The sequence below is a fragment of the Gobio gobio genome (assembly GCF_949357685.1).
Source record: "Gobio gobio genome assembly, chromosome: 12".
Lineage (NCBI taxonomy): Eukaryota > Metazoa > Chordata > Actinopteri > Cypriniformes > Gobionidae > Gobio > Gobio gobio.
The window spans coordinates 15,495,356-15,518,975 of NC_137105.1; the positions used below are offsets into that span (position 1 = coordinate 15,495,356).

Below are 23,620 nucleotides of genomic sequence, written 5' to 3' on the forward strand. Positions count from 1 at the left end.
CTACTGTAATACCATTAAGAAAAGCTAGTGAATCAATGTTTGTGTGTGTGTGTGTGTGTGTGTGTGTGTGTGTGTGTGTGTGTGTGTGTGTGTGTGTGTGTGTGTGTGTGTGTGTGTGTGTGTGTGTGTGTGTGTGTGTGTGTGTGTGTGTCGGCATGACAGACCAACATTACTCGCAGTCGCACGATGACAACAATTAATCTTTGGATGTTTTCCCTCCCCTGAATGCCTTGCCCGTTTGGTCTTCTCCCTTTGATGATTTTCTTAAGATGCCTTCCTCTTTCTCCCAACAGCAGCTGGAATGACCGGCTCCAATCCGTCATCGAAATCCATAACGTTAGCTTGACTCTGAAGCTTTGATTCTCTGACTGACAGACAGCTGTTGATCAGTGACGTAGCCTACGTGACTGACAGCTCGCCTACAGTATAAACTGGTAAACGTTTTTTAGTTAGCCTATTGAATCCTCTTTTTAAAAATATGTTTTTTGTTTTGATATTATCGTTAAATCACTGAGCAAACTCGGAGCACTTCACCGGCGGTGACTCTCTCCTCGCGTGACATCCTGAGCTTGCGCGGCATCCTGAACGTTCTATATCGCACTTTGTAAAGAAACTGGGCTGGCGGATATCGCGTTTTGTGAAAAAATACATTTTATAGTTGGCTTAAAATGTACATTTTCAAATCTTATTAATGGCAGCAATTCACACATAGATTAAGGTACATCTAAACAGTGATTTCCAATAATAAAATCCAAATGTCAAAAAATGGCGTTTATCGCGTTTTGCAACCAAACTCTTCATATGTTGAGCGTGTGAACACGATGGCCAATCAGAAGTGTTTATGAATCCGTTCAACAGTGCTCAAAATACTAGAGTGTAACACTGGTATCATCGCATTTTTTAAATTTGAGTACCAAAGTCGGTACTTTTGACAACACTAGGTCCGATCGACCAAAAAGCATCTTAATACCAGGTGTAAACAGGGCCTATGATGCATTTAGGGTGGTCGTTCACAAGTGGTTGGCTGTTTACACCTGGTAGTGACATGTCTCAATTACATCTCCTGTAAACACAAAAGGGTGATTTTGTGACTACATGCATCACTCACGATGTCAGTGTTACTGCAGGTACTTTTTAATAACACTTTTTTTAAAATTATTATTGCATGCAGAATTGCAGATAGACAAGTATCATTGAATCAAATGTGAATTCTGAAGGAGAACGACTGAAATATTATTATTATACTATAATATTTTTTTTTTATTTACTTAGAAAAATCTAAAAAAAAAATGTTTTTACAGTGTTTATAGATAGATAGCCACAGAGTTTAAGAATAACATTGTACTGACTGACTGAAGCACATACAAGTTTTGGCACTTTACATTCAGATACTGGCAGCACATGTTTTCCCAGCATTCTATAAAAGTTGCCTTCGGGACTAGGGCAACTAAATCCATCACGAAGTACAGTCACAGACGCGGGAAAGCGTCACGCAACCTATCGACTTCGGCCTAGATCACTCAGACAGAGCAGTCATGCCGTAGCGACCTCTGGAAACGACAGACGAGAGGATGGGCTGCCCGCAGGCCTTGGCATTTTTAGATCCGCAGTACAGTCAGTGGCACGCTAACCCCCAGAGAGCTGCAGTGAATTTGCTACAGATGGATCCCAAATAAGACAGATCTGGCTTACAGATAGATGCGTTAATACCTTCCAGCAGCAGTTGTCCCCCACAGTCATCCTGTTACGCAGAACTCGGTCACGTTTATCTTCAGTTGAGACAAATTCAACATGGATTACATTGATCTGTGTTGTTTTATGTTGGGTTCATGGAAGTTTCATGGACGTTTACAGGATTTATAATTTGTTATTTGACAATAGACTCTTAGAAAACCAGAGGTTTTCAGAAACTATAGAATAGTTATTGATTTTAAAAGGGGTATTTTAATACTTTACATGTTTTTTTACGTTGCACAATGTTCTCTCACCATTCCCTAATATATCCGCTCATAGACGGATCCGCTGATAGACGCCTGCTTTCAAATGCTCCCGTGTGTATCTTTGTAAGCACTCGGTGAAGAGCGTCAAAGACGTCTATTTACATGTTTTTGAAGCATTGATAATTGTAGCCAATCACAGACATATATGTTGAGCTTGTGAACACGATGGCCAATCAGTGGTGTTTATAAATCTGTTCAACAGTGCTCAAAATGCTAGAGGGAAGATTTCAGTACCGAACTCTGTACTTTTGACAATGCTAGATCCGATCGACCAAAAAGCATCTTCGATGGTTGATCACAAGTGGTTTGCAGTTTTTTTACAGTTGTTGACTTTAACAGTTTCAATGTTTAAAACTAATATCATTTATTGGCTTTTGGGTGTTATTTTCACTTTTTTAATAGTCTGCTTTTACACAGTTATTATCAAGCGGGGAGATACAATGAAATACTAGATTTGTAAATTTTCCAAAAAAAATAAATAATAATAATTCACCTTTGCTTGGAACACATTGTATTCTGATCCATAGCACTGTTTGTTTAGTATCATTGATATGGGTCGTGTTCCTTCGCCATTGTGAATCTATGGGACTTTTCCACAAAATCTGAGACAATTTTCAAAAAACATTTTACGCATCAAATATTCAATCACCTAAAAGAATGCTTTGAATATATTCACGATTTATCATTCATGTCTGTAGCACTGCAATGGAGCTGGATGAGTTACAGTACATACTGAAGTTAAATACCTTGGGGAACATTCAGATCCCTAACCCTAAGTATGAGCAATAGCAAACACCACTAATAAGTATCAAGTGAAAAATATGCAACATATATGAATACAGTGTAGGTTAAAATATTTAGATTGCTCTGGGGTTCACTCTTTGAAGGATTCCCTTGGAGGCAACTGTTTGTCACATTACACCAAGTATATAAACACAGGCATAAATCTAGGTCATTCCTATGACCTTATCCATGGGACACCATGTCCCACAGAAGCTGCTGGCATACTGTAACCCAAGAGTGCTGCCCTTCTACACTTTACGATGCCATTCGCTCACTGTCTACACTATACTGAGCCAATAGCACATCATGCTAACTATATTACATTTACAAGACACATTAATGATTTTAGATCCAGCAGAGACCGTACAAAAGTTTTTTAACCAAGGCTGAATTTATTTGGTTAAAACTAAAAGTACAGTAATATTGTGAAGTATTATTACAATTTAAAATAACTATTTCCTATTTTAATATATTTTAAAAGCAGTTTATTCCTGTGATGGCAAAGTTGAATTTTCAGCAGCCATTACTCCAGTCTTCAGTCTCACATGATCCTACAGAAATCATTCTAATATGTTGACTTGCTGCTCAATAAACATTTCATGTATCTATGTATACACACAAAGCAAGGTCCATCCATGTCTTCATGGACCTTGCTCTGTGCACTGGTGTGCAGTCATGTTGGAACAGGAAGTGGCCATCCCCAAACTGTTCCCACAAAGTTGGGGGCATGAAATTGTCCAAAATGTCTTGGTATGCTGAAGCATTAAGAGTTCCTTTCATTGGAACTAAGGGGCCAAGCCCAACCCCTGAAAAGTACGCTTGAATTCAACTACGCTTGAATTCACTGAGCTCCTGAGAGTGACCCATTCTTTCACAAATTTTTGTTGTAGAATCAGTTTGCATGCCTAGGTGCTTGATTTTATACACAGCTGGCCATGGAAGTGATTGAAACACCTGAATTTAGTGATTTGGAGGGGTGTCCCAATACTTCTGGCAGTGTGTATATATATATATATATATATATATATATATATATATATATATATATATATATATATATATATATATATATATATATATATATATATATATATATATATATATATATATATATATATATATATATATATATATATATATGTATATATGTATATATATATACATATATATGTATATATGTATATATATATACTGTATATATATATATACTGTATATATATATACTGTATATATACTGTATATATATATATATATGTATGTGTATATATATACTGTATATATGTGTATATATAATATAAAAAAAATCATTAAATAAAAAAATTTAAATATTTATTAAATTAAATAAAGATTTTGAAAAAAAAAAATCCATGTAATGCGACAAGCATCTGCGGTTGACTGAAGTCATTCCAAAAACCATGGTGATGGATGTCGGTAGGTTTACATAAATTGCCGTCACCGCACTTGCCATTATTTTTCCGTAGGCGTGTTAACCAAACATTTATGGCAAGGAAAGCCCGTTTTATTTGGGAGCGGCCACGTATGAGGTGTTTCTGGGAGGTTATAGTACGTGATTTCACAGAGGAACTGAGGATTCAGAATGGTCATGTAACTTTCACATTAGCCAGGTGACCTGTAAATACGAGGAAAAAAAAAAATTCCATTGCAGTTTTGCGAAATATTCCTTTGTCAAATTGCCTAAAAAGCCAAAAAAAAGTTGTTAAAATTGAAGTGTTTCAATTGGCCGTATTTTTAATACGCAATTTCAATTTATGCAATTTGAAGGGTAATGGAAACGCAGCTATTGTTACATGCAGTTACTATACTAATAACTATAGATTATGCATAATTACATTCAACTAAACCAAACCCTATAGTAAGTATATGTAGTTACTTAATATTACTCAGTGCTTAAATGTATAATTACAGTGTAACAAAGACACCTTAAAAAAGTGTAACCAAAAGAATTTATTTAAAATGGAAATCTTTTGTAACATTGAAAAAATGTCTTTTATTGTCATTTTTGATCAATTTAATGTAACCTTGCTGAATAAAAGTATGTATTAACACATACATACTGCCCCCATACTTTTGAACTATACTGTATATCAATATATGGCATGCTGCACTGTAATATATTATTATTGTCAATACCTTGGTAATGTTGTACTGTACTTCTATATGAGGTTCAAACTACAGTATACAGTAGATAAACATAGGATTGACCTTTCCTCTTATTCTTTAGGTGTTGACATCTTGAAGCTGGTTGCAGCACAGATTGGCAGTCAGTGGATTGACATGTACAAGTCTCTGGCCAGTGCCACCGAGCGAGAGGTGGCCGCCTTTTCCAACGGCTACTCGGCAGATCACGAGAGGGCGTACGCTGCTCTGCAGCACTGGACCATTCGTGACAGCGACGCCAACCTGGCTAAGCTAATCAATGCCCTTCACCGCCAACGCCGCATTGACGTGGTGGACAAGATACGCAGTGTCATGGAAGACAATCCTCAGGTGAGCATCTCTAGGTTTTCGGTTGACAATGAGAGTCACAGACATCATTGTAGACATGAGCTTTTTGCAGACATCCATGATTACAGGAAGAAGTGAGCCGTTTTCACCTGGTCATGTGACCTCAACTTAGCGGCACCCACGAGGCAACATGCTTCAAGCAGAATAAAACAGCTTTTATTCGGCTACTAATACAACTGGACTCATTTTCTCATGTAAGATAAGAAAATAACTATTATTTTATTAATATTTGTATTGTTTCATTTCATATATTTTTATATAAAAAATATTATTATAGAAATACATTTTATTCATATAATAAATACATTAACATTTTATAGTAGAAATGTTAGTATATTAGCAAACATCAGACCTCTCCTGTCGTGGTCAAGCCACAAGCTGCTGTATTAGTCAGGCCACAATAATTGATCAAGTTGTCATGCATATATAGTCTTACATAACACACACACCCCAGGTCTAATAACACTCTATTTGGATAATAGTGCGCAGATGGGTAAACAAACCATGAGTGCCTCATGACTCCTGGCTGCATCCAATTGAGCTTCATTACTAATGACAAAGGCCTGACAGGCTACCGGAGATGGAGGATCAGTCATTAACTTTCATTTTAGAGTTTCAAGCCTTTCCTGTGTGCAGATAAAAGCCACTTCATTTACTCTGTCCTTGTCTCAAGGTCACTGTAGATGGTGAAGTTAAGGCTTTTGGACAAATTTTGATGCCACTGATATTACCAGGATAAATTGAGATAAAACTCTCAGACTTATTCATAGGGCTGCCTGTCAACGCCACCTCATAATCACTTAATTGCAAGTGCGGGTGTTGACTTTCACTGAACTTACGTCTGTAAAGGTAAAGCAAAGTCATCTCTCTGCAGATCACATATTGTTCATGGTTTTAAAGCAGTTCTCCATTCATTCACGTCACTCGTCCTCATGCTTTTTATGAGTTTAAAGGAGTAGCTCACCCTTAAATTAACATTTAAAAATTACTTTTTAATCACTGAATATTATAAAACTATAAAAAGTAATATTTTTTTAATCGACATGAGATATATGTTTATCAATAAGTACTAACCAACATTTGGTCACAAACTGGCTTACACCAGTCAAATTTAGTTTTATTTACCCCAAATTTGTTGACAATCCTTGTTATTTGGATCACTGCAATTTTTATTTAATTTTATTCAATTTAATTTTATATTATAATTTTTTATTATTTTTTATGAAACTTTGTCTATTTTATTTATTTATTTCTAGAAAGTGTGCAAACTACCACAAAAAAGATATTTGAGAATCATTAAATACTATAAATAGGGCTGTCAAGCAATTACAAATTTTAATCTACTTAAATATATGATGTGACAATTTATTAATGTTATTAATCACAAATTAAATGCGCATCTAATTTGTCTGAAAAATAACCCCCAAAATACAATTTAAAGTCAATATTGAGTTAAATGAGAAAAGTATCTAATAGACATTACAAAAAGTATATTTAGATTTTTTTTTTTATTCAACAGAATTTATTACACATAAACCTTTATGTTACAATGGCAATGTTTTTTTTCTTTCAGAAGCTGCATCTGAATTGGTATTTAAATATATTTACAGACCGTTTATTGCAGCTCAGAGGTGTCATTAATGCATTTACACTGCAATTACATTTGCATAAAGCACATTTTTTTGAATGGGTTTTAAAGGGATAGTTCCCCCAAAAAATGTAAATTATGTCATCATTTACTCTCCCTCATGTTGTTTCAAACCTGTATGACTTTCTTTTCTCTGTGGAACATAAAAGAAGATAATTTGAGAAATGCCTCAGTATTTTTTTTCATAAAAGTCAATGGTAACCAAAATAGTTTGGTTACAAACATTCTTCAAAATATCTTATTTTATGTTTCACAAAAGAAAGAACATGAGGGTGAATAAATGCTGATGGGGCTTTTATTTTGGGGGCAAACTGTCTCTTTAAGAGATGTGAACTACAGAACGTGAGAATTACATGGGCCTGGTGAGGGCATTTTCTGTGTCTCTGAGCAAAAACATGATGCTTACAAGATCTGATATTGAATTAGCAATGCTGAATGAAAATGGTAAAGCAATGGGGATGAAACATCATTATTAGAAGAAAGAGCTGCAATAATCAGAGCCACATGTTTCCAGATCGAATCACTTGTGTCCCATACTCCACAGTGCCACAGCACGCATAACCTCCCGTCAGGTGAATGAATTGCACATGGTTAGAAAGAGGCAGATGTTACTATCAGATTAAATGTGTTAAGGACGTTTGGATTGAGGTATGTTCGTCATCGGTCACTTTGATGCCCATAAATGTCTTGAAAGTAAGAAAGTAATATGCAAAATTCTATCAAATGTTTAGTCTCTTGTACTTTATAATCTCATATTCATGATTTTCTCTGGGATTCTTTTGTTAATAGTTATTTTGCTGCCAAGAAACTGAGAGAGAAGCATTTTTATGAGTTACAAAGGATACAAAGTCATACCACTTGGACTCAACATGCAAGTAAACCTCAGATAAGGGCCCTCAGAGGATAAACACACCCAGTGCTTCACTTGTCATGGACGCCAGCCAAACAGCCCCAGACCTTTTAGACGCTGGCTGAAAGTTGTCACCGGCACTCAGTCTGTCCTGTGCTACTATTTATATGCAGCGTTTTCCAAGCCATAAAGAAGGAACAAAGAAGTGGTGTTTATCTCAGAATGATTTTCTAAAGGTATAATGTTAAAAGCTGCACTACCAAGCTTTCTATAGTCAGATGTGGACCATGCGCTGTGTGCTGTAGGTGGTCTTGTTGAGTCTGGAGCAGTGTTAGCTGCGGCTAATAAGATCAGTGTGGGAGTGACACACTTTCCACATCTGTGGCTTGTGTCCTGGTGGGTGATGGCACAGCGTTCTTGGCGGCTCTCATGTTGTGGTTTCAGACGTTTGCCAACAGCTTTTCTGCTGGATGTGAATAGAGATGATTTTTGGGTATACGCCCATCCTTCTTCCTGCGACATGCAACGTGTTTGAACAGTGGACTGCGTGCTTAGAATAATGTGTCTGTTGGTTTGGTAGACAGTAGACCTTAGATATGGAAACTGGGCAAATTCTAGTCAGTTCTAAAACAAACTATATGGATTCTGCAATAAGATAATGCTGATAAATGTGTGTGTGTGTGTGTGTATATATATATATATATATATATTTTTTTTTTTTTTTTTTTTTTTTTTTTTTTTTGTAAAGTAATTATACATTTTATTCAGCAAGGATGTATTAAAATTGGTAAAATATGACTTTTCATTATTAAAAAATCTATTTCAAATAAATGCTGATTTCTATTCCTCAAAGAATCCTGAAAAAAGTATCACGGTTTCCACAGAAATATTAAGCAGCTCCACTGTTTTCAACATCGATAATAATAAGAAATGTTTCTTGAGCAAGTCACTTTGCCATGAAAGGAATCAATTACATTTTAAAAGTATAGTAAAATAGAAACGTTATTTTAAATTGTAATACTATTTCACAATATTACTGTTTTTACTGTATTTTTGGTCAAATAAATGCCGCCTTGGTGAGCAGAAGGGACTTCTTTCAAAAACATAAAAATTCTTACTGACCCCAAACTTTTGACGTTAGTTTCAAGCACACTCTCCTTTTCGCCATTTTACATTGTTTTATCATTTTAAAATGTATTTTTGTTTTTATATATAATTTTACCATTAACTTTTTCCCCGCCATTGATGGAACATTCCGGCTTTCTGTGTTTTCACTGTTACACGGTAGCATCTTCTAAAAGAGTACAGAATATCCTGATCAAAACGCAGGCGAAAAAGAAGCAGAAACAAACAATATCATATGTAAGCAGATACATATGTAACATAACGCGATCATCAATGTTAAACAACAGCATATAAATCAATAAAATATTATGGGGGCCATGAAACTTGTGAAAATAATAAAAAATGCTGGTGATGGCTGGCAATTTTTTTACAAAAACAGAGAAAAAAAAGAGTTACATTTACAAGTATACATCATGGTAGTGCTTACAGTAATGAGAATTTTGTGGGGAAACGTTTAATTGGCATGAAAATAATGTCATATTGGAAAAAAAAAATCTTAATGACATTTTTTGGTACATTTATGGGGGCTTTTGCCCTTAGATATAGATGGTAAACATTTGCCAGCAATGCACACCAGCGAGATGCATCTGTAATTGCTACAGTCATTCTGGTTTCCCTAGTAAAAAGCTATGGCTATTTTTGTATCTTGCATTTGCTGCGGCACACTTACTTCCTTCCTTTCAGCATGAATACATGACTTCAGGGACAGGGTGGAGCAGTCTTATCTGTCAGCTTAGTTCTTACGGTTTCAAGGAATATTTCACCCAGTATGAAAAGTCAGCCACTTATTTTTCCACCCTCAAGTTATTCAAAAAAAAAATTTTTTTTGAAGATACAAGTATCATAAAAGTGGTCCACACAACTTGTGTGCCATAATACAAGATTTCTCAAAGAATTTTTTTTGAAGTCATCACATTAAACAAATTTACCAGAAAAACTCTAAACTATTTGATGTACTTTTGCAATAGCACGAACAACATCAGACAGGGACATGTCAATGGTCTGTTATGCTGCATTACTCATATATTACCCTGCTTGACCTCTTTTGTTGCCATTTTGCTGTTTTATCGGTGGTGTCTTTGAGTTCAGAGCTGTTTTTCCTCTATGTGGGGTGACTAATGAATGACTAAATGGGATCTCTCAGCGTGCCACTCAGAGTAATGGCCTGCTTTTCTACGTGCCATTGATTATTCACTGCTGGTTCCAAGGGAAACTTTCCCGGAAATGGAGTGGTTTCCATCTTTCCTATAATTTGGAACCGCCACTACTGAAGTTTGAATACCTGCCCATGCTATTAAATACTTCCCTGAATAGATTATGTCAGGATTTCCCGACTTGGAAATCACCACAGCTTTCTTAGGTATCACCAAAGCTATTTGATTATGATTTCAACTGCTGCAATACAATCAAATGATTTTCAGATAACCCTGATATAAATTTTTCCCCTTGTTTTGAAACGCGACACGATCAAATTGTGTAAAAAACAAACAAGTATTGGGCACTTAAAACTTACACACATATTTATTTAAAGTTGAAGAGTTTTTAAAGTTTTGGTTTGCATTTTCAAAAAAAAATTATGCATTTGCATTTCTATCAAATATTTAAGAAATATATTAGATATTTTTGGTAATGTTATAGCAATGTTGTGAATGTATTATTATATTATGTTATATTATATTATGTATTTATTTTTTTACCATGAATATAGCCTTTTATGCTGATAAGCATAGCAACATACATGCATACATACATACATAAACATACATACACTATATTGCCAAAAGTTTTTTGGATGCCTGCCTTTTACATGCACATGAACTTTAATGACATCCCATTCTTAATCCGTAGGGTTTAATATGGAGTTGGCCCACCCTTTGCAGCTATAACAGCTTCTACTCTTCTGGGAAGGCTTTCCACAAGGTTTGCGAGTGTGTTTATGGGAATTTTAGACCATTCTTCTAGAAGCGCATTTGTGAGGTCAGGCACTGATGTTGGACGAGAAGGCCTGGCTCGCAGTCTCCGCTCTAATTCATCCCACAGGTGTTCTATCGCAGGGCTCCAGACTAACTTTTTTCACTAGGAGCACAGTGGCCCCCAACTGAAAATTTTAGGGGCACAATCAGAAATTTTAGGGGCGCACACCGTAAATCAACATGCTAACCAAATCTACTAATTTCCACTGTATTACTAATAGGGATCGGTATCGTTAAGATTTTAATGGTATTACTACTCTTACCGATACTGCTTATCGATCCGGTACTTTAACAGTATTCTTACCGGTTCTTTTTATTATACTTTATATATTTAAAAAACATAATTAAGAACATAATTAACATGGCTTTATAATCTGAAAAGTAAAATATCTATAGCAAAAGAAACCGCAAAGTTTGAACAAAAATATAAAACATCTATTTGTAAATGGACCAGTGTGCCGGCATTCGGAAGGTCTGCTAACATTAACATTAATATTACTTAGAAAGAACAAACCTACAAAGAAATCTAATAAAGCAATGAAATGTAAAATAACACTGCATAGTTTTCACTGTATAAATTGATAGATTAATGCTTATAAAAGCTAAAGTTATTAATTCAAGAGATGTGAATATTTTCTATTTGCCTTTTGTTCGATTCGAATTAATGGCTCAATCGTCAGCAGGTTTATTAGACGCTGCCCCTTTAAGACCGATCGAATGTAGAACTAATAGCCTAATATCATATTCTCCTATTTCTCCAAACTATTTACGCCCATTTAAGATATAAACTGTTAAAATAACTACTCTCCAATCCGGTCATTTTGACACCGGCTATTTGTTGTTTATTTGATGGTTTAGACGCGCACGCGAAGCCTAAAATACAATGTGCAAATCGGTCAATTTCGCAGCACACACACATAAACCGCCTTGAAGTTGGAAACAGCGTCTCTTGCGCGGATTATTGTGCATTTAATAGCTCTTTATTATCAAACACATCCCGCCGTTTAGCAACAGTAGAGACTGCAGTTTACAACAATCACTGAATCTGACGTTTAGTTTAGGTTTAAGGAGAAATGACAGCGCAAGGCTGTGAAGGGAAGGATGTCGCGCTCGACGGAACACGGCTATAGGAATAGTTTTACCTCATATCATCTTTTTATAACTCTGGAAAGCCAAAATCGAAAATAAAATTAGATTAATATCACAGGACATCCCTAAAGTTTAAGAAGACTAAACTTTTGTGTAGTTCTCTTGGCCATCCTCACTCATTAAGCTGACTGGTGTTGTGTTCACTGTAGCTCCTGTGACAGTGCTCGCTCGCTTTCTCTCTCTTCTGCATTGCGAATGGCAAAAATGCATCACGGACAAATGGTTTAATATTATCTCATATAGAAACGGCTGGCAAAGATAGAATTTGCCAGACATTACGTCTATCAATTATAATTAGTAAGTGTATTTTCTTAATTTCTTCAGTACACACAGAGAAATAGGGTGTCAAAATTGTACCTTTAGGGGTACAACAACTTGTCGCTGGGGCAGTACCCTTAAAAGGACATATTTGTACCTGTTTTACTCCTAAAAGGTGCATATTAGTACCTTAGAGTACAAATACGCACCTTAAGGTCCTAATATGAACCTTTTTGTGGTAAAAAAGGTACAAACGTGTCCTTTTAAGGGTACTGCCCCGGCGACAAGCTGTTGTACCCCTAAAGGTACAATTTTGACACCCTATTTCTCTGTGTGTACCGACAGCAGGCAAATTTACTGGTCGCACATGTGCGACTGGATGTAAAATTCAGTCGCACACTCTCAAATTTTAGTCGCAAAATGCGACCATTTAGTCGCACTCTGGAGCCCTGTATCGGGTTGAGGTCAGGACTCTGTGCAGGCAAGTTCCTCCACACTAAACTCGCTCATCCATGTCTTTATGGACCTTGCTTTGTGCACTAGTGCGCAGTCATGTTGGAACACGAAGGGGCCATCCCCAAACTGTTCCCACAAAGTTGGGAGCATGAAATTGTCCAAAATGTCTTGGTATGCTGAAGCATTAAGAGTTCCTTTCACTGGAACTAAGGAGCCCAACCCCTGAAAAACACCCCCCCACACACCATAATCCCCCCTCCACCAAACTTTACACTTGGCACAATGCAGTCAGGCAAGTACCGTTCTCGTGGCAACCGCCAAACCCAGACTCATCCAACGGATTGCCAGAGAAGTGTGATTTGTCACTCTAGAGAACACGTCTCCACTGCTTTACACCACTGCATCCGACACTTTGCATTGCACTTGGTGATGTAAGGCTTGGATGCAGCTGCTCGGCAATGGTGGAATTGAGCGTAGAATATTTAGTAGTGAGGAAATTAAATGAATGGACTTATTGCATAGGTGGCAACCTATCACGGTTCCATGCTTGAATTCACTGAGCTCCTGGGAGCGACCCATTCTTTCACAGATGTTTGTAGAAGCAGTCTGCATGCCTAGGTGCTTGATTGTATACACCTTTGGCCATGGAAATGATTGGAACACCCGAATTCAATGATTTGGAGGGGTGTCCCAATACTTTTGGCAAAATAGTGTACATAGAAACATACATACATATAAACATAGATAGATAGATTCATAGATATAACAATATTCATAGTTGATTAAAATGGTGGCCACATTGGCCTTTTGTATCTTTAGTATACAGACTAAAGAACAGTACTAGACTGTGGTAATAAAATCCGGATTGTACCGACTTGCTGTAAACTCATTCTAGGAAATGCATCCAACACATTGGCATAACAAGTATGATTTGTGTACAGGGGTTTTTGTGAATGTAACAGAGGCCATGTGCTCTGTGGGCAGTGAATTTCTGGATGTACTGGAATCTTTTTCATCTATCCTCCGCTGACGCAAAGGGCAGCAGGGACAGGCCTCATGTGGGTGGTCCAGGTCTGCGAAGGCCAAACCCTTTGTGCTGACCCGGCCATGGACACATAGTGATACACTTGTAGTGCCCACACATTAATACAGTCATCGCTGTCTGTCAGCAAAGACCCTCATTCTTCCAAATCCATTACTCACATAATAGTTGTTCCAAGAAATCTTTGTTTGTCCTGACAGGATACACTTGTGAGTTCAGAACAGCATGAAAACGAATCTCTAAACAAATATGTGTGTGCCAGAATGATTTTCTCATCACTGTCATTAACATGTACTCTGACACCTCTTTTGCCGTAGGTTGACCTGAACAAGCTAATGACGGCTGTGAATGTAAGCCATTGTCTGAGCCCCAGCCATAAGCCTTTAGAGTCGCCCGGTGTGGTGGTGGAGCAGTCCCCCATGGAGCGCACCAAGGGGTTCTTTACCGACGAATCCGAGCCGTTGCTGCGCTGTGACTCCACTTCCAGCAAGGACTCTGCCCTCAGCCGGACAGGCTCTTTTATAACCAAAGGTAAGTGCATGTGGATAAACGGGAACACAGCTAGAACCTCATCTTCAACCTAATCAAGCTCTTTCTTGGCATACTAGAAACTTCCAGACAGGTGTGTTGAGGCAAGATGGAGCTAAACTCTCCTGGACAGTTTGGACACCCCAATCTATAATAATATATAAAAATCTATAATTATTCTATGAATTATTATTATTAATATTTAGGTTTGTTTCTCATAATTTAACCATGTAAATTAAAATATAATACAATTTAAATAAAATGTAATCATTTAAATGCCCCGAATTCCTCAAAAAACATTTTCCTCATATAATTAAGTGTTTGATTATCTTTATTGTGATGAAAAGTGATTTCTTATAGTTTGCATATATGGCCTCCTTGTGGAAGCTTTATGTTCCTGCATCGTATGTTCAACCATTTCAAATATGCAAACAATTTAAATCACAAGAAATGTTTTCGTTGATAGGCTGTGATACTTTTATTATGTATTAAATGTTTTGCAATTTTATTTTATATTAGATATATTTCTAAATAATAATACAAAATTATTAGTTAAATAATTAATTAGTTAAGTAATATATATATATATATATATATATATATATATATATATATATATATATATATATATATATATATATATATATATATATATATATATATATATATATATATATATATATATATATATATATAACACACTACACTGATCAGGCATGATATTATGACCACCTTCCTAATATTGTTTTGGTCCCACTTTTGCTGCCAAAATAGCCCTGACCCATCAAGGCATGGACTCCACTAGACCCCTGAAGGTGTGCTCTGGTATCTGGCACCAAGATATTAGCAGCAGATCCTTTAAGTCCAGTTAGTTGTGAGGTGGGGTCTCCATGGATCGGACTTGTTTGTTCAGCATATCCCACAGATGCTCGATTGGATTGAGATTTGGGGAATTCGGAGGCCAAGTCAACACCTCAAACTCGTTGTTATGCTCCTCAAACCATTCCTGAACCATTTTTGCTTTGTGGCAGGTTGCATTATCCTGCTGAAAGCATGGGCACCCTGACTGGTCTGCGGCTATGCAGCCCCATATGCAACAAACTGCGATGCACTGTGCACCTTTCTATCAGAACCAGCATTAACTTCTTGAGCAATTTGAGCTACAGTAGCTCGTCTGTTTGATCGGACCACATCGGCCAGTCTTCGATCCCCACGTGCATCAATGAGCCTTGGCCCCTCCATGACCCTGTCTCCGATTCACCACTGTTCCTTCCTTGGAAAACTTTTGACAGATACTGACCACTGCAGACCGGGAACACCCCACTAGAGCTGCAGTTTTGGAGATGCTCTGGCCCAGTTGTCTAGCCATCACAATTTGGCCCATGTCAAACTCACTTTGGCCCATGTCAAACTCACAATCTTTATGCTTGCCCATTTTTCCTGCTTCTAACACATCAAGTTTGAGGACAGGTCACTTGCTGCCATATATATCCCACCCACTAACAGGTGCCGTGATGAAGAGATAATCAGTGTTATTCACATTGTCAGTGGTCATAATGTTATGCCTGAGGCATGATGCATATATAATGTTCTTGTATTTTAACCATTTAAATTAGTGTAAGTAATTCAATTAAAAGTTAAATTAACCTAAATTGTCCAGGAAAAGGTTTAAACCCAAACATGCTTTCATCTCTAATGTGGTGAAACGTATTGTAGTAATTTATTACAGTATTGCCCCCTTGTGGATGCTTTGTGTATGAAATCGTTTGCTCTTTTCTTTTAGTAACTGGTCATAAAGAGTATAATGAATAAGTCCTGAACTATTAGTTTTGTTAATGGCAACGCTTCATTTTTCTGTCCCTCAGAGAAAAAGGACACTGTGCTGCGGCAGGTGCGTCTGGATCCCTGTGACCTGCAGCCCATCTTCGATGATATGTTGCACATTCTCAACCCCGAGGAGCTCCATGTCATTGAGGAGATCCCGATGGCGGAGGACAAGCTGGACCGCTTGTTTGAGATCGCCGGGGTGAAGAGCCAAGAAGCAAGCCAGACGCTACTTGACTCTGTCTATAGTCACTTGCCTGACCTCCTTTAGACCTTTACAACATCTCACTGTCAGCTACCGAAGCAAAGTGACGGACACACAAATGTGCACTCACTCGTTTCATTGTGTCCTTCAGTCATGCGCACGCAAATTTAAAACCTCTGGAATGCTCAGACGGGAGTTCATCTGCACATCAAAAGCCGCTCCTTGCGCTAGCATTCATATAGCGCGGGTGAAGCGTTCTCTGGATACAGCTGGTGTCAATGCTATAACCTCTCTAACATGCAGCATATTCTTGCACACACCTCAGCATGATGTCTAACTCAAATGCTATATGATGTAAATTATAAACCGGTTTTGTAAATTGTTAAATCAACCATTTAGTCCTTTGACATATTTTTTGTTTCTTTCAAATTAACACATCCTAATCAGCAAAGTATTTTTGTTTCCCTTTTTTATTATTTGTTTATGTTCACAAGTATTACTACTGTAGCTTGTTTAGATCATCTGTTGTAACTTTGTTTGTGTTTTATGTGATTTCAAGGGCATTGAAAATCATTCCTACTGGTTATGATACAAATCATGACTGTGGATAATGTGCATTCACTACACAACTCTTAAAATAATCTCCCTTCCCATGTGCTTTTCCAATAATTGAAGACAAAAAACAAGTATGATTGCTAGGTAATTTCACACAGGCTAGAGTACCACCAAAAAATCAATTTCACAACATTTAGATGTAGCATTACAGTACTGCAGATGATGATGGAACAGAGAGAATGTCTCTGTTAAACTCTGTTAAATCAAGTCACTCTGGTGCTAGATGTGAAACTATGGGATATAAGTTGATTTTATCCTAATAACAGGGTGTTTATGGTCATTTGACCGCTGTACTTCATGGAGCGGAAAGCTAATATGTATTCTGATGGCTGTTTTAAAGTGTAACACATGTAACCAAGACATTTATTATTATTGTTAATTATCATGTAACCTGAGAAATCAACAGATTAAAGTTTTTGTCATAATTTGTGGTTGTTTTCATGTGGGTTTCTTTTGAATAGCAATGTTATTTTTTGTTTTGTCCATGAGCAGCAATCAGTTTTGAGTGACATAAAAATGGCAGCATATCAGGTTCATGACCTAGGCTGTCAATCGATATATTTTTTTAATCGTGATTAATCGCACACTTATCGTAAAATTAAGCATACGGCATGAACAAATGTTATATTGCACACTGTAAACACAATCAAAGCTTCAAAAAAACACGAAAAACGGGACCTTTAAAAGCCCTTCAGACTTTGGGCTGGCCTACTCTCATGTTATCCTGAGACCCTGACCTATGCCCAAAGTTCCCACCACTCCTTTCAGGGACCAGTTGGTGAACTTGCAAGTACTGCCCCTGAAGGAAGCAGACCGAGCCCTACCATCTATGTGCCCTCTGCGTGCTCTATGTTTCTATGTAGACCGCACACAGAGTTTCAGGACCTCAGATCAGCATTTGTTTATTATTTAGGCCAGCAGAAAGGAAAGGCTGTCTCTAAGCAGAGGTTGGCCCATTGGATAAAGGATGCCGTCGTCTTGGCGTATCAGTCCCAAGGCGAGCTGTGCTCCCTTGGGGTGAGGGCTCACTCCACTCTGAGTGTTGCCTCCTCCTGGGCGTTGGTGCATGGTGCCTTGCTGGCAGACATCTGCAGAGCTCCAGACTGGGCGACACCCAACACATTCGCAAGATTTTATAATCTCCGAGTAGAGCCTTTTTCTTCCCATGTGTTGTCAACGAACAGGTGATGTATGGGAGAGGTGTCTCGGTGTCCTGCTTGCCGCACCATTCCCCTCCTAGGATGGGATATGTGCACTACTTGCACCCCAACTGGCTTGGAGTTCCTCCAGAACCTTCGGCAGTACGGCATGGCAGAGGCGTCTGACGCCAGGTCTAACAATTGTGTGCATGCCCAGTGGTCAGCCCCTGTACTAGACTAGGTGCCCATATATCGTGATTCCCCTCGGGTGATCCCATATGTGTATTCTTCCACGATACGGCTTCCCAGCAAAGGGCGTGGTTCACGATGCAAATCTCACTCACCAATGTCCAGTGGCTGGTTCTGTTAACACTCACAGGTGATAGGGCTCTCAGGCACAATCCTAATCCGTCAGTCACTGACGCAATGTCTCCGTTTCCTCCTTCAGGGAAGAGGTGTAACATAAGGTAACCTGGATGTTTTCTAGCTGTTTACCAAAGTCTTCATTTTGCAAAAGGGTTGTATTCAAACGCCATCTTTTTAACTTTAAGGTATAGTGAGAGGAGACATATTACAAACTACAGCGGTGTGATCTGAGATCAATATGGGTAGGATATGAATATGGTTTACACATTTAATAAGGTATTTAGAAATGAAAATATAATCTAACCTGGAGAATGACTTGTGGCGTACAGAGTAAAAAGTATAGTCCCGACTCCCTACATTTCTCATTCTTCACTCTCCAGATATCACACAAGTCATTATCCTCGCTGAGATCATTTAGTGACTGTGAAGCCTGATCCCCATGTATGGTAGAAAGAGATCTATCAATTAAGGTATTAACAACTGCATTAGCGTCCATGCCAACAACCAAATTGTAGTCGACAGGAACTACCTAAGGATGAATTTGGTTAGGCATGAGAAAAAATAAACTATGTAAACCACCTCTTTTCATCACCTCCCATTTTCTCTATTAAGAATGTGAATCTTTTGTTCTGAAGTATAACGAGTCCTCTTGAAGCACTATTATGAGATGAGGAAGTTATCCGTTTAAAAAGTCTATTCTGACACGGAGTAAGAGAAGCCTTAAGGCCTGTACACACCAGGACGAATATCGCGCGTGCTTGCCAGCGTTTTTCGTGACGTTTTTCGGCGCGTCATGAGTGTTCACACCCAAGCGATTTTCACTGGCGATGCGCAGAGTGAACGTGCAAATTAAGGAGATAGCGCTCCCAGTACACAAGGTGGTGCTGCGGCACTTTACGCTTCTGACACTCGCTTGTCACACAGAAGAAGAAGAGAGACAGTATTTATGTGCTTGCCAAAACCATAGACATATTATGTCTATGGCCAAAACCATTCACACACTTATTGCTAACTGGCAAGCAGCATTAGCAGCTCATCTTCTTCTTTGTCTACTTGCTACTTCTTCGTCGTATCAATGTGTGCATGGCAAGACCATTTTGTGCTTGAGCACCACCAAGTCGTGTTTTTCTGTAACTTCAGCAGCTCCAGGCATGTGAACAAAAGTGCCAATCCAATTGTTCGGCCAGTTTTTAACGTGCCGCATCAAAAAAAAAAAAACATCAAAAAGTTTTTTTAAAAATGACGCTTTTACACCTGGCGGTTTGCGTGTTGGTGTGCACACTCACATTGGCGCCCTTTGTTTAGTCGTTAAACGTCGGCGATAAATGAGCGCGAAAATAGTCCCGGTATGAACAGGCCTTTAAGGCGGGATTCTTATACAAGAGCTATCGGCTCGCTTGTGATGAAAGTAATATAGGCATATAACCTTTAAGCAGCAGTTAATTTCATCAACAAAATATACAAAAACGTCAACTATAAATCAGGAAAAAGGTAAGCTTTGAAAAAATACCTTAGTATCATATTCTCTGAACCTTCACGTATAACCTTTCATTAAAAAAAAGAAAAAGAAAGAATGAAAGAAATAAAAAGAATGCAGTCAGTGCACGAACTGAATCACTTGTCTGTTTTCAGTTTTCTTCTTGTTACATTTGCAGTCATTCACTTTACAAGGAAGTCTCGTTTGTTGACATTAATTAATACATTATCATGAACTAACAATGAGCAATATATTTTTACAGCATTTATTAAACTTTGTTAATGTTAGTGAAAATTTTTGTTCACGGTGCATAGACTATGTTAAAAAATACAACATTTGATCTTAAAAATGTATGAATACATTTATAAATGTTGAGATTAGTTTGATCTAATATTAATAAATGCTGTAAAAGTGTTATTCATTGTTAGTTCATGTTGGTCTGGTTTCACATAAAGGGCTTAGATTAAGCCAGGATTAGGCCTTAGTTCAGTTAGGACATTTACATTACGCTTTAATAAACATTACTAATGTAGTTAACAACTGAAAATCTGGTAACACTTTAGAATAATGGTCCGTCATTAATAGGTAACTATGCAGGAAGTAATGCAGGACTAATGAGTAGTACTACATTAACACTTCAGCTACTACTATTAACTAATATAGAAACATGCTTAACTAATCAGTAAGTAACATCGAATTTAGGACTAAGATATTTCCTTATTAGGTAATCAATAATTACTGAATGGGATTGGCATTACTAAGAACTAATAGGTAACTATGACAAATTATATAGCATTACTAATTAATTACTAATCACAACATTGACGTGTCTGAGATGTGAGCAATTGTCTTTTTTTACTCTCAATGTGGTCATAAAATGCATCACTAATTACTCAAGTGTTACCTAGTCACTACTAGTGACCTGGACCATTATTTAAAAATGAAAAAGATGGTTTTTCACTTTAAAATAATGGTCTAGATCACTAGTAGTTCTTGAAGATTGTCCTTCTTTGCTCTGAATAAAGTCATAAAATGCATCAGTTAGTACTCAATTACCTAGTCACTCTTCAAGGACTACTAGTGATCTGGACCATTATTTTAAAGTGAAAAACCATCTTTTTCAATTTAAAATAATGGTCCAGATCAATAGTAGTTCCTGCATAGTGACTAGGTAACCCTTGAGTAACTAGTGATGCATTTTCTGAATTTATTCAGAGTAAAAAAGATGATTGATTACGTCTCAGACAAACAATAATGTTCTTTATAATTCATCAGTTAGTTAATAGTTATTAATGAGGCTAATCTCCTTCAGTAAGTATTGATTACTTAACAATGTTCTATCTCTTAAATTTGATGTTACTTACTGATTAGTTAAGCATGTTTCTATATTAGTTAATAGTTGTAGCTGAAGTGTTAATGTAGTAATACTCATTAGTCTTGCATTACTTCCTGCATAGTTACCTATTAATGATGGACCATTATTCTAAAGTGTTTCCGAAAATCTTACTGTAAAGTGTTACCAGTGTTACCATTTTTACTTGGGTATTAAGCAGTAAGAAAATGTAATAGCAGAAAGATTACTTTGTAAGTGTATTAATCCATTATTATAAAAAATAATACGAAAATATATACTTTGTCTATCATATGCAATTTAAGCTCTACTCGCTGTAACTTTACCCATTCTTTATTATTTTGATGAGTTTTTAAAAGGTGCACTCATTAAGAAATGCATGAAAACTATTGGATAAAAACTGTAAGGGGAAATGTTGTGAAGGTGGATCATATCTCAAGGAAACAAAAACTCAGATCTTCAGACAGATAACTTCAGTTTAGCTATCATATCAGCATTGTTTATTGTTTCCAGAGGCAAGGTAAGAATACTAAATATGTTTCTTCTTTAGAATATAAAAATATATCTGCTGTATTTTTCAAAGTATACAATATGAAAGCATGATTGATTTATAAGGCTACTTTCCCTTTATTTTTCTTGTAGTGAATGTCTGTTTCTTCAAAACCAATATATATGAACATGAGCATCTTTAGATTTAAAAATCAATGCGTTCAAATATGATATAATTTGTACAGTATGAAACACTGTAAAAAAAAATTGTTGATTACTCATGTTCAAGATCAGGTGACCTCTTTTGCATTAGTATCATATAAGACAGAATTTTCTGTTTTTCAGAACAATCCAGGAAGTCTGGATGAATAAAAAAAAAATCCATGTTCTGAAGAAATATGCTGGAGTGATTGTAATTTACCTTGAGTGTGAAACATGGCCATTAAAGGTACAATACACTACATTTAAGCATAATACGAGATTTGATATTATGTTTTACATTTTTAGTTGGCAATTTAGAACAATCAAAAGAAGCTAATGTTTTGCTCCTACAAAATAAGTTTTTTTTGTTGATGATAATAAAAAATATGAATCATGACAATCCCATTAAAATAAAAATTCTTATCTCTGTTTCACATTTAACATGATCAGCACTAATGACAAACAGGGTACAATGGGACTTAAATGTCATCATAAAGAAAATGTGCCATTTTTAACTACTCCCATAGTATGATTGCAGGAAATAAACTAGGTATCTTTATACTGAACATTGATGAAGCATTTTGTGTTTCGTTTAAGAATCATTTAAATATATGGGATGGTGAGTGGTACAAATGGTGCCAGCAGTGTTTATATAATTATCTAACGTAATATGCATTGGGTATCTTAATACTTGTTTAATAAACAATTCAGCAAAGTTTGTACCATATTCTGCTGACTTTGATAAATAAATAAAAAAAAACGTTATTTTACTATTCAATACATATGCTGTCGTTAAAATATGTTCATTTTAAAAATACAGAAACATTAAATTTAAACAATAAAGATCCTGAAAGCCTCTTATGCTGCTTAGATTACAATATTTAACAATATTTTATACGATTCATTATTTTTCATGTGTACAGATTTACATGAATGACAAAATAAATATAATATTACAACTTACTGATATCAGTTAAATGAATGCAAACACAGGTGGACATGGAAAAAAATCCTATATGTATAGGCCTAATGCTGTATTTCACCATAAAACACGAAACATGTATAATCTCTAAAGCTAGAAGAATTAAAAAGACATTTAAAAGTAGATTATTCATATTATTATCATTAGTTAAATGCTACTTTTAGGCTGTTCAGGTTGAAGCTAGGAATTATGGCTCATGTCATTACAGCTGCTCAAGTCTGCCGCAGTTCAGTCTGAACCAGTTTGGAGGGTTTTTTGAGAGGTTGCTCACTACAGAGCCAATGGGTGGTTTCCCCTCGCTGGGCATTAGGGGTGGAGCTAGATAGTCCAACCACACCCTAACAACCCTACCCATAACCCTATCGCTAATCAAAACTCCACTTATTAGGTCCATTGAGGTGGAACTGGATGTCATTTGGCTCTGCAGTGAGCACCGCTTGTTTTTCTTTCTTTTTTGTTTTGTTTGATAGTTTAACATGAAATGTATTCGTTAACAGTTTACAACAAGGATATATCACGTTGACATTTTGTTCAATTTGATTAGTTTACATTTTCGTCAACTAAAATGTTTTAATTTTTATAGATAAAATTATTTTAAATTAATTTTAGTCAGAGTAAAAATGAGGAATAGGT

At 36.6% G+C, this 23,620-nt stretch overlaps 1 protein-coding gene across 2 annotated transcripts in view; it reads left to right on the forward strand.

Moving 5' to 3' along the window:
* The window catches only part of tnfrsf21 (tumor necrosis factor receptor superfamily, member 21), a 33,270-nt gene extending 15,857 nt beyond the window's left edge, over positions 1-17,413 (forward strand). Inside the window, exons 5-7 of one of the 2 annotated variants that reach the window (XM_079831054.1) lie at positions 5,026-5,291; positions 14,128-14,341; positions 16,204-17,411. In XM_079831054.1, coding sequence (XP_079687180.1) covers positions 5,026-5,291; positions 14,128-14,341; positions 16,204-16,433 — 710 coding nt within the window. In that variant the 3' untranslated portion in view covers positions 16,434-17,411. Of the gene's footprint in view, positions 1-5,025; positions 5,292-14,127; positions 14,342-16,203 lie in introns of both variants that reach the window. The other variant, XM_079831053.1, reaches the window with a different exon arrangement.
* Positions 17,414-23,620: the final 6,207 nt, after the last annotated feature.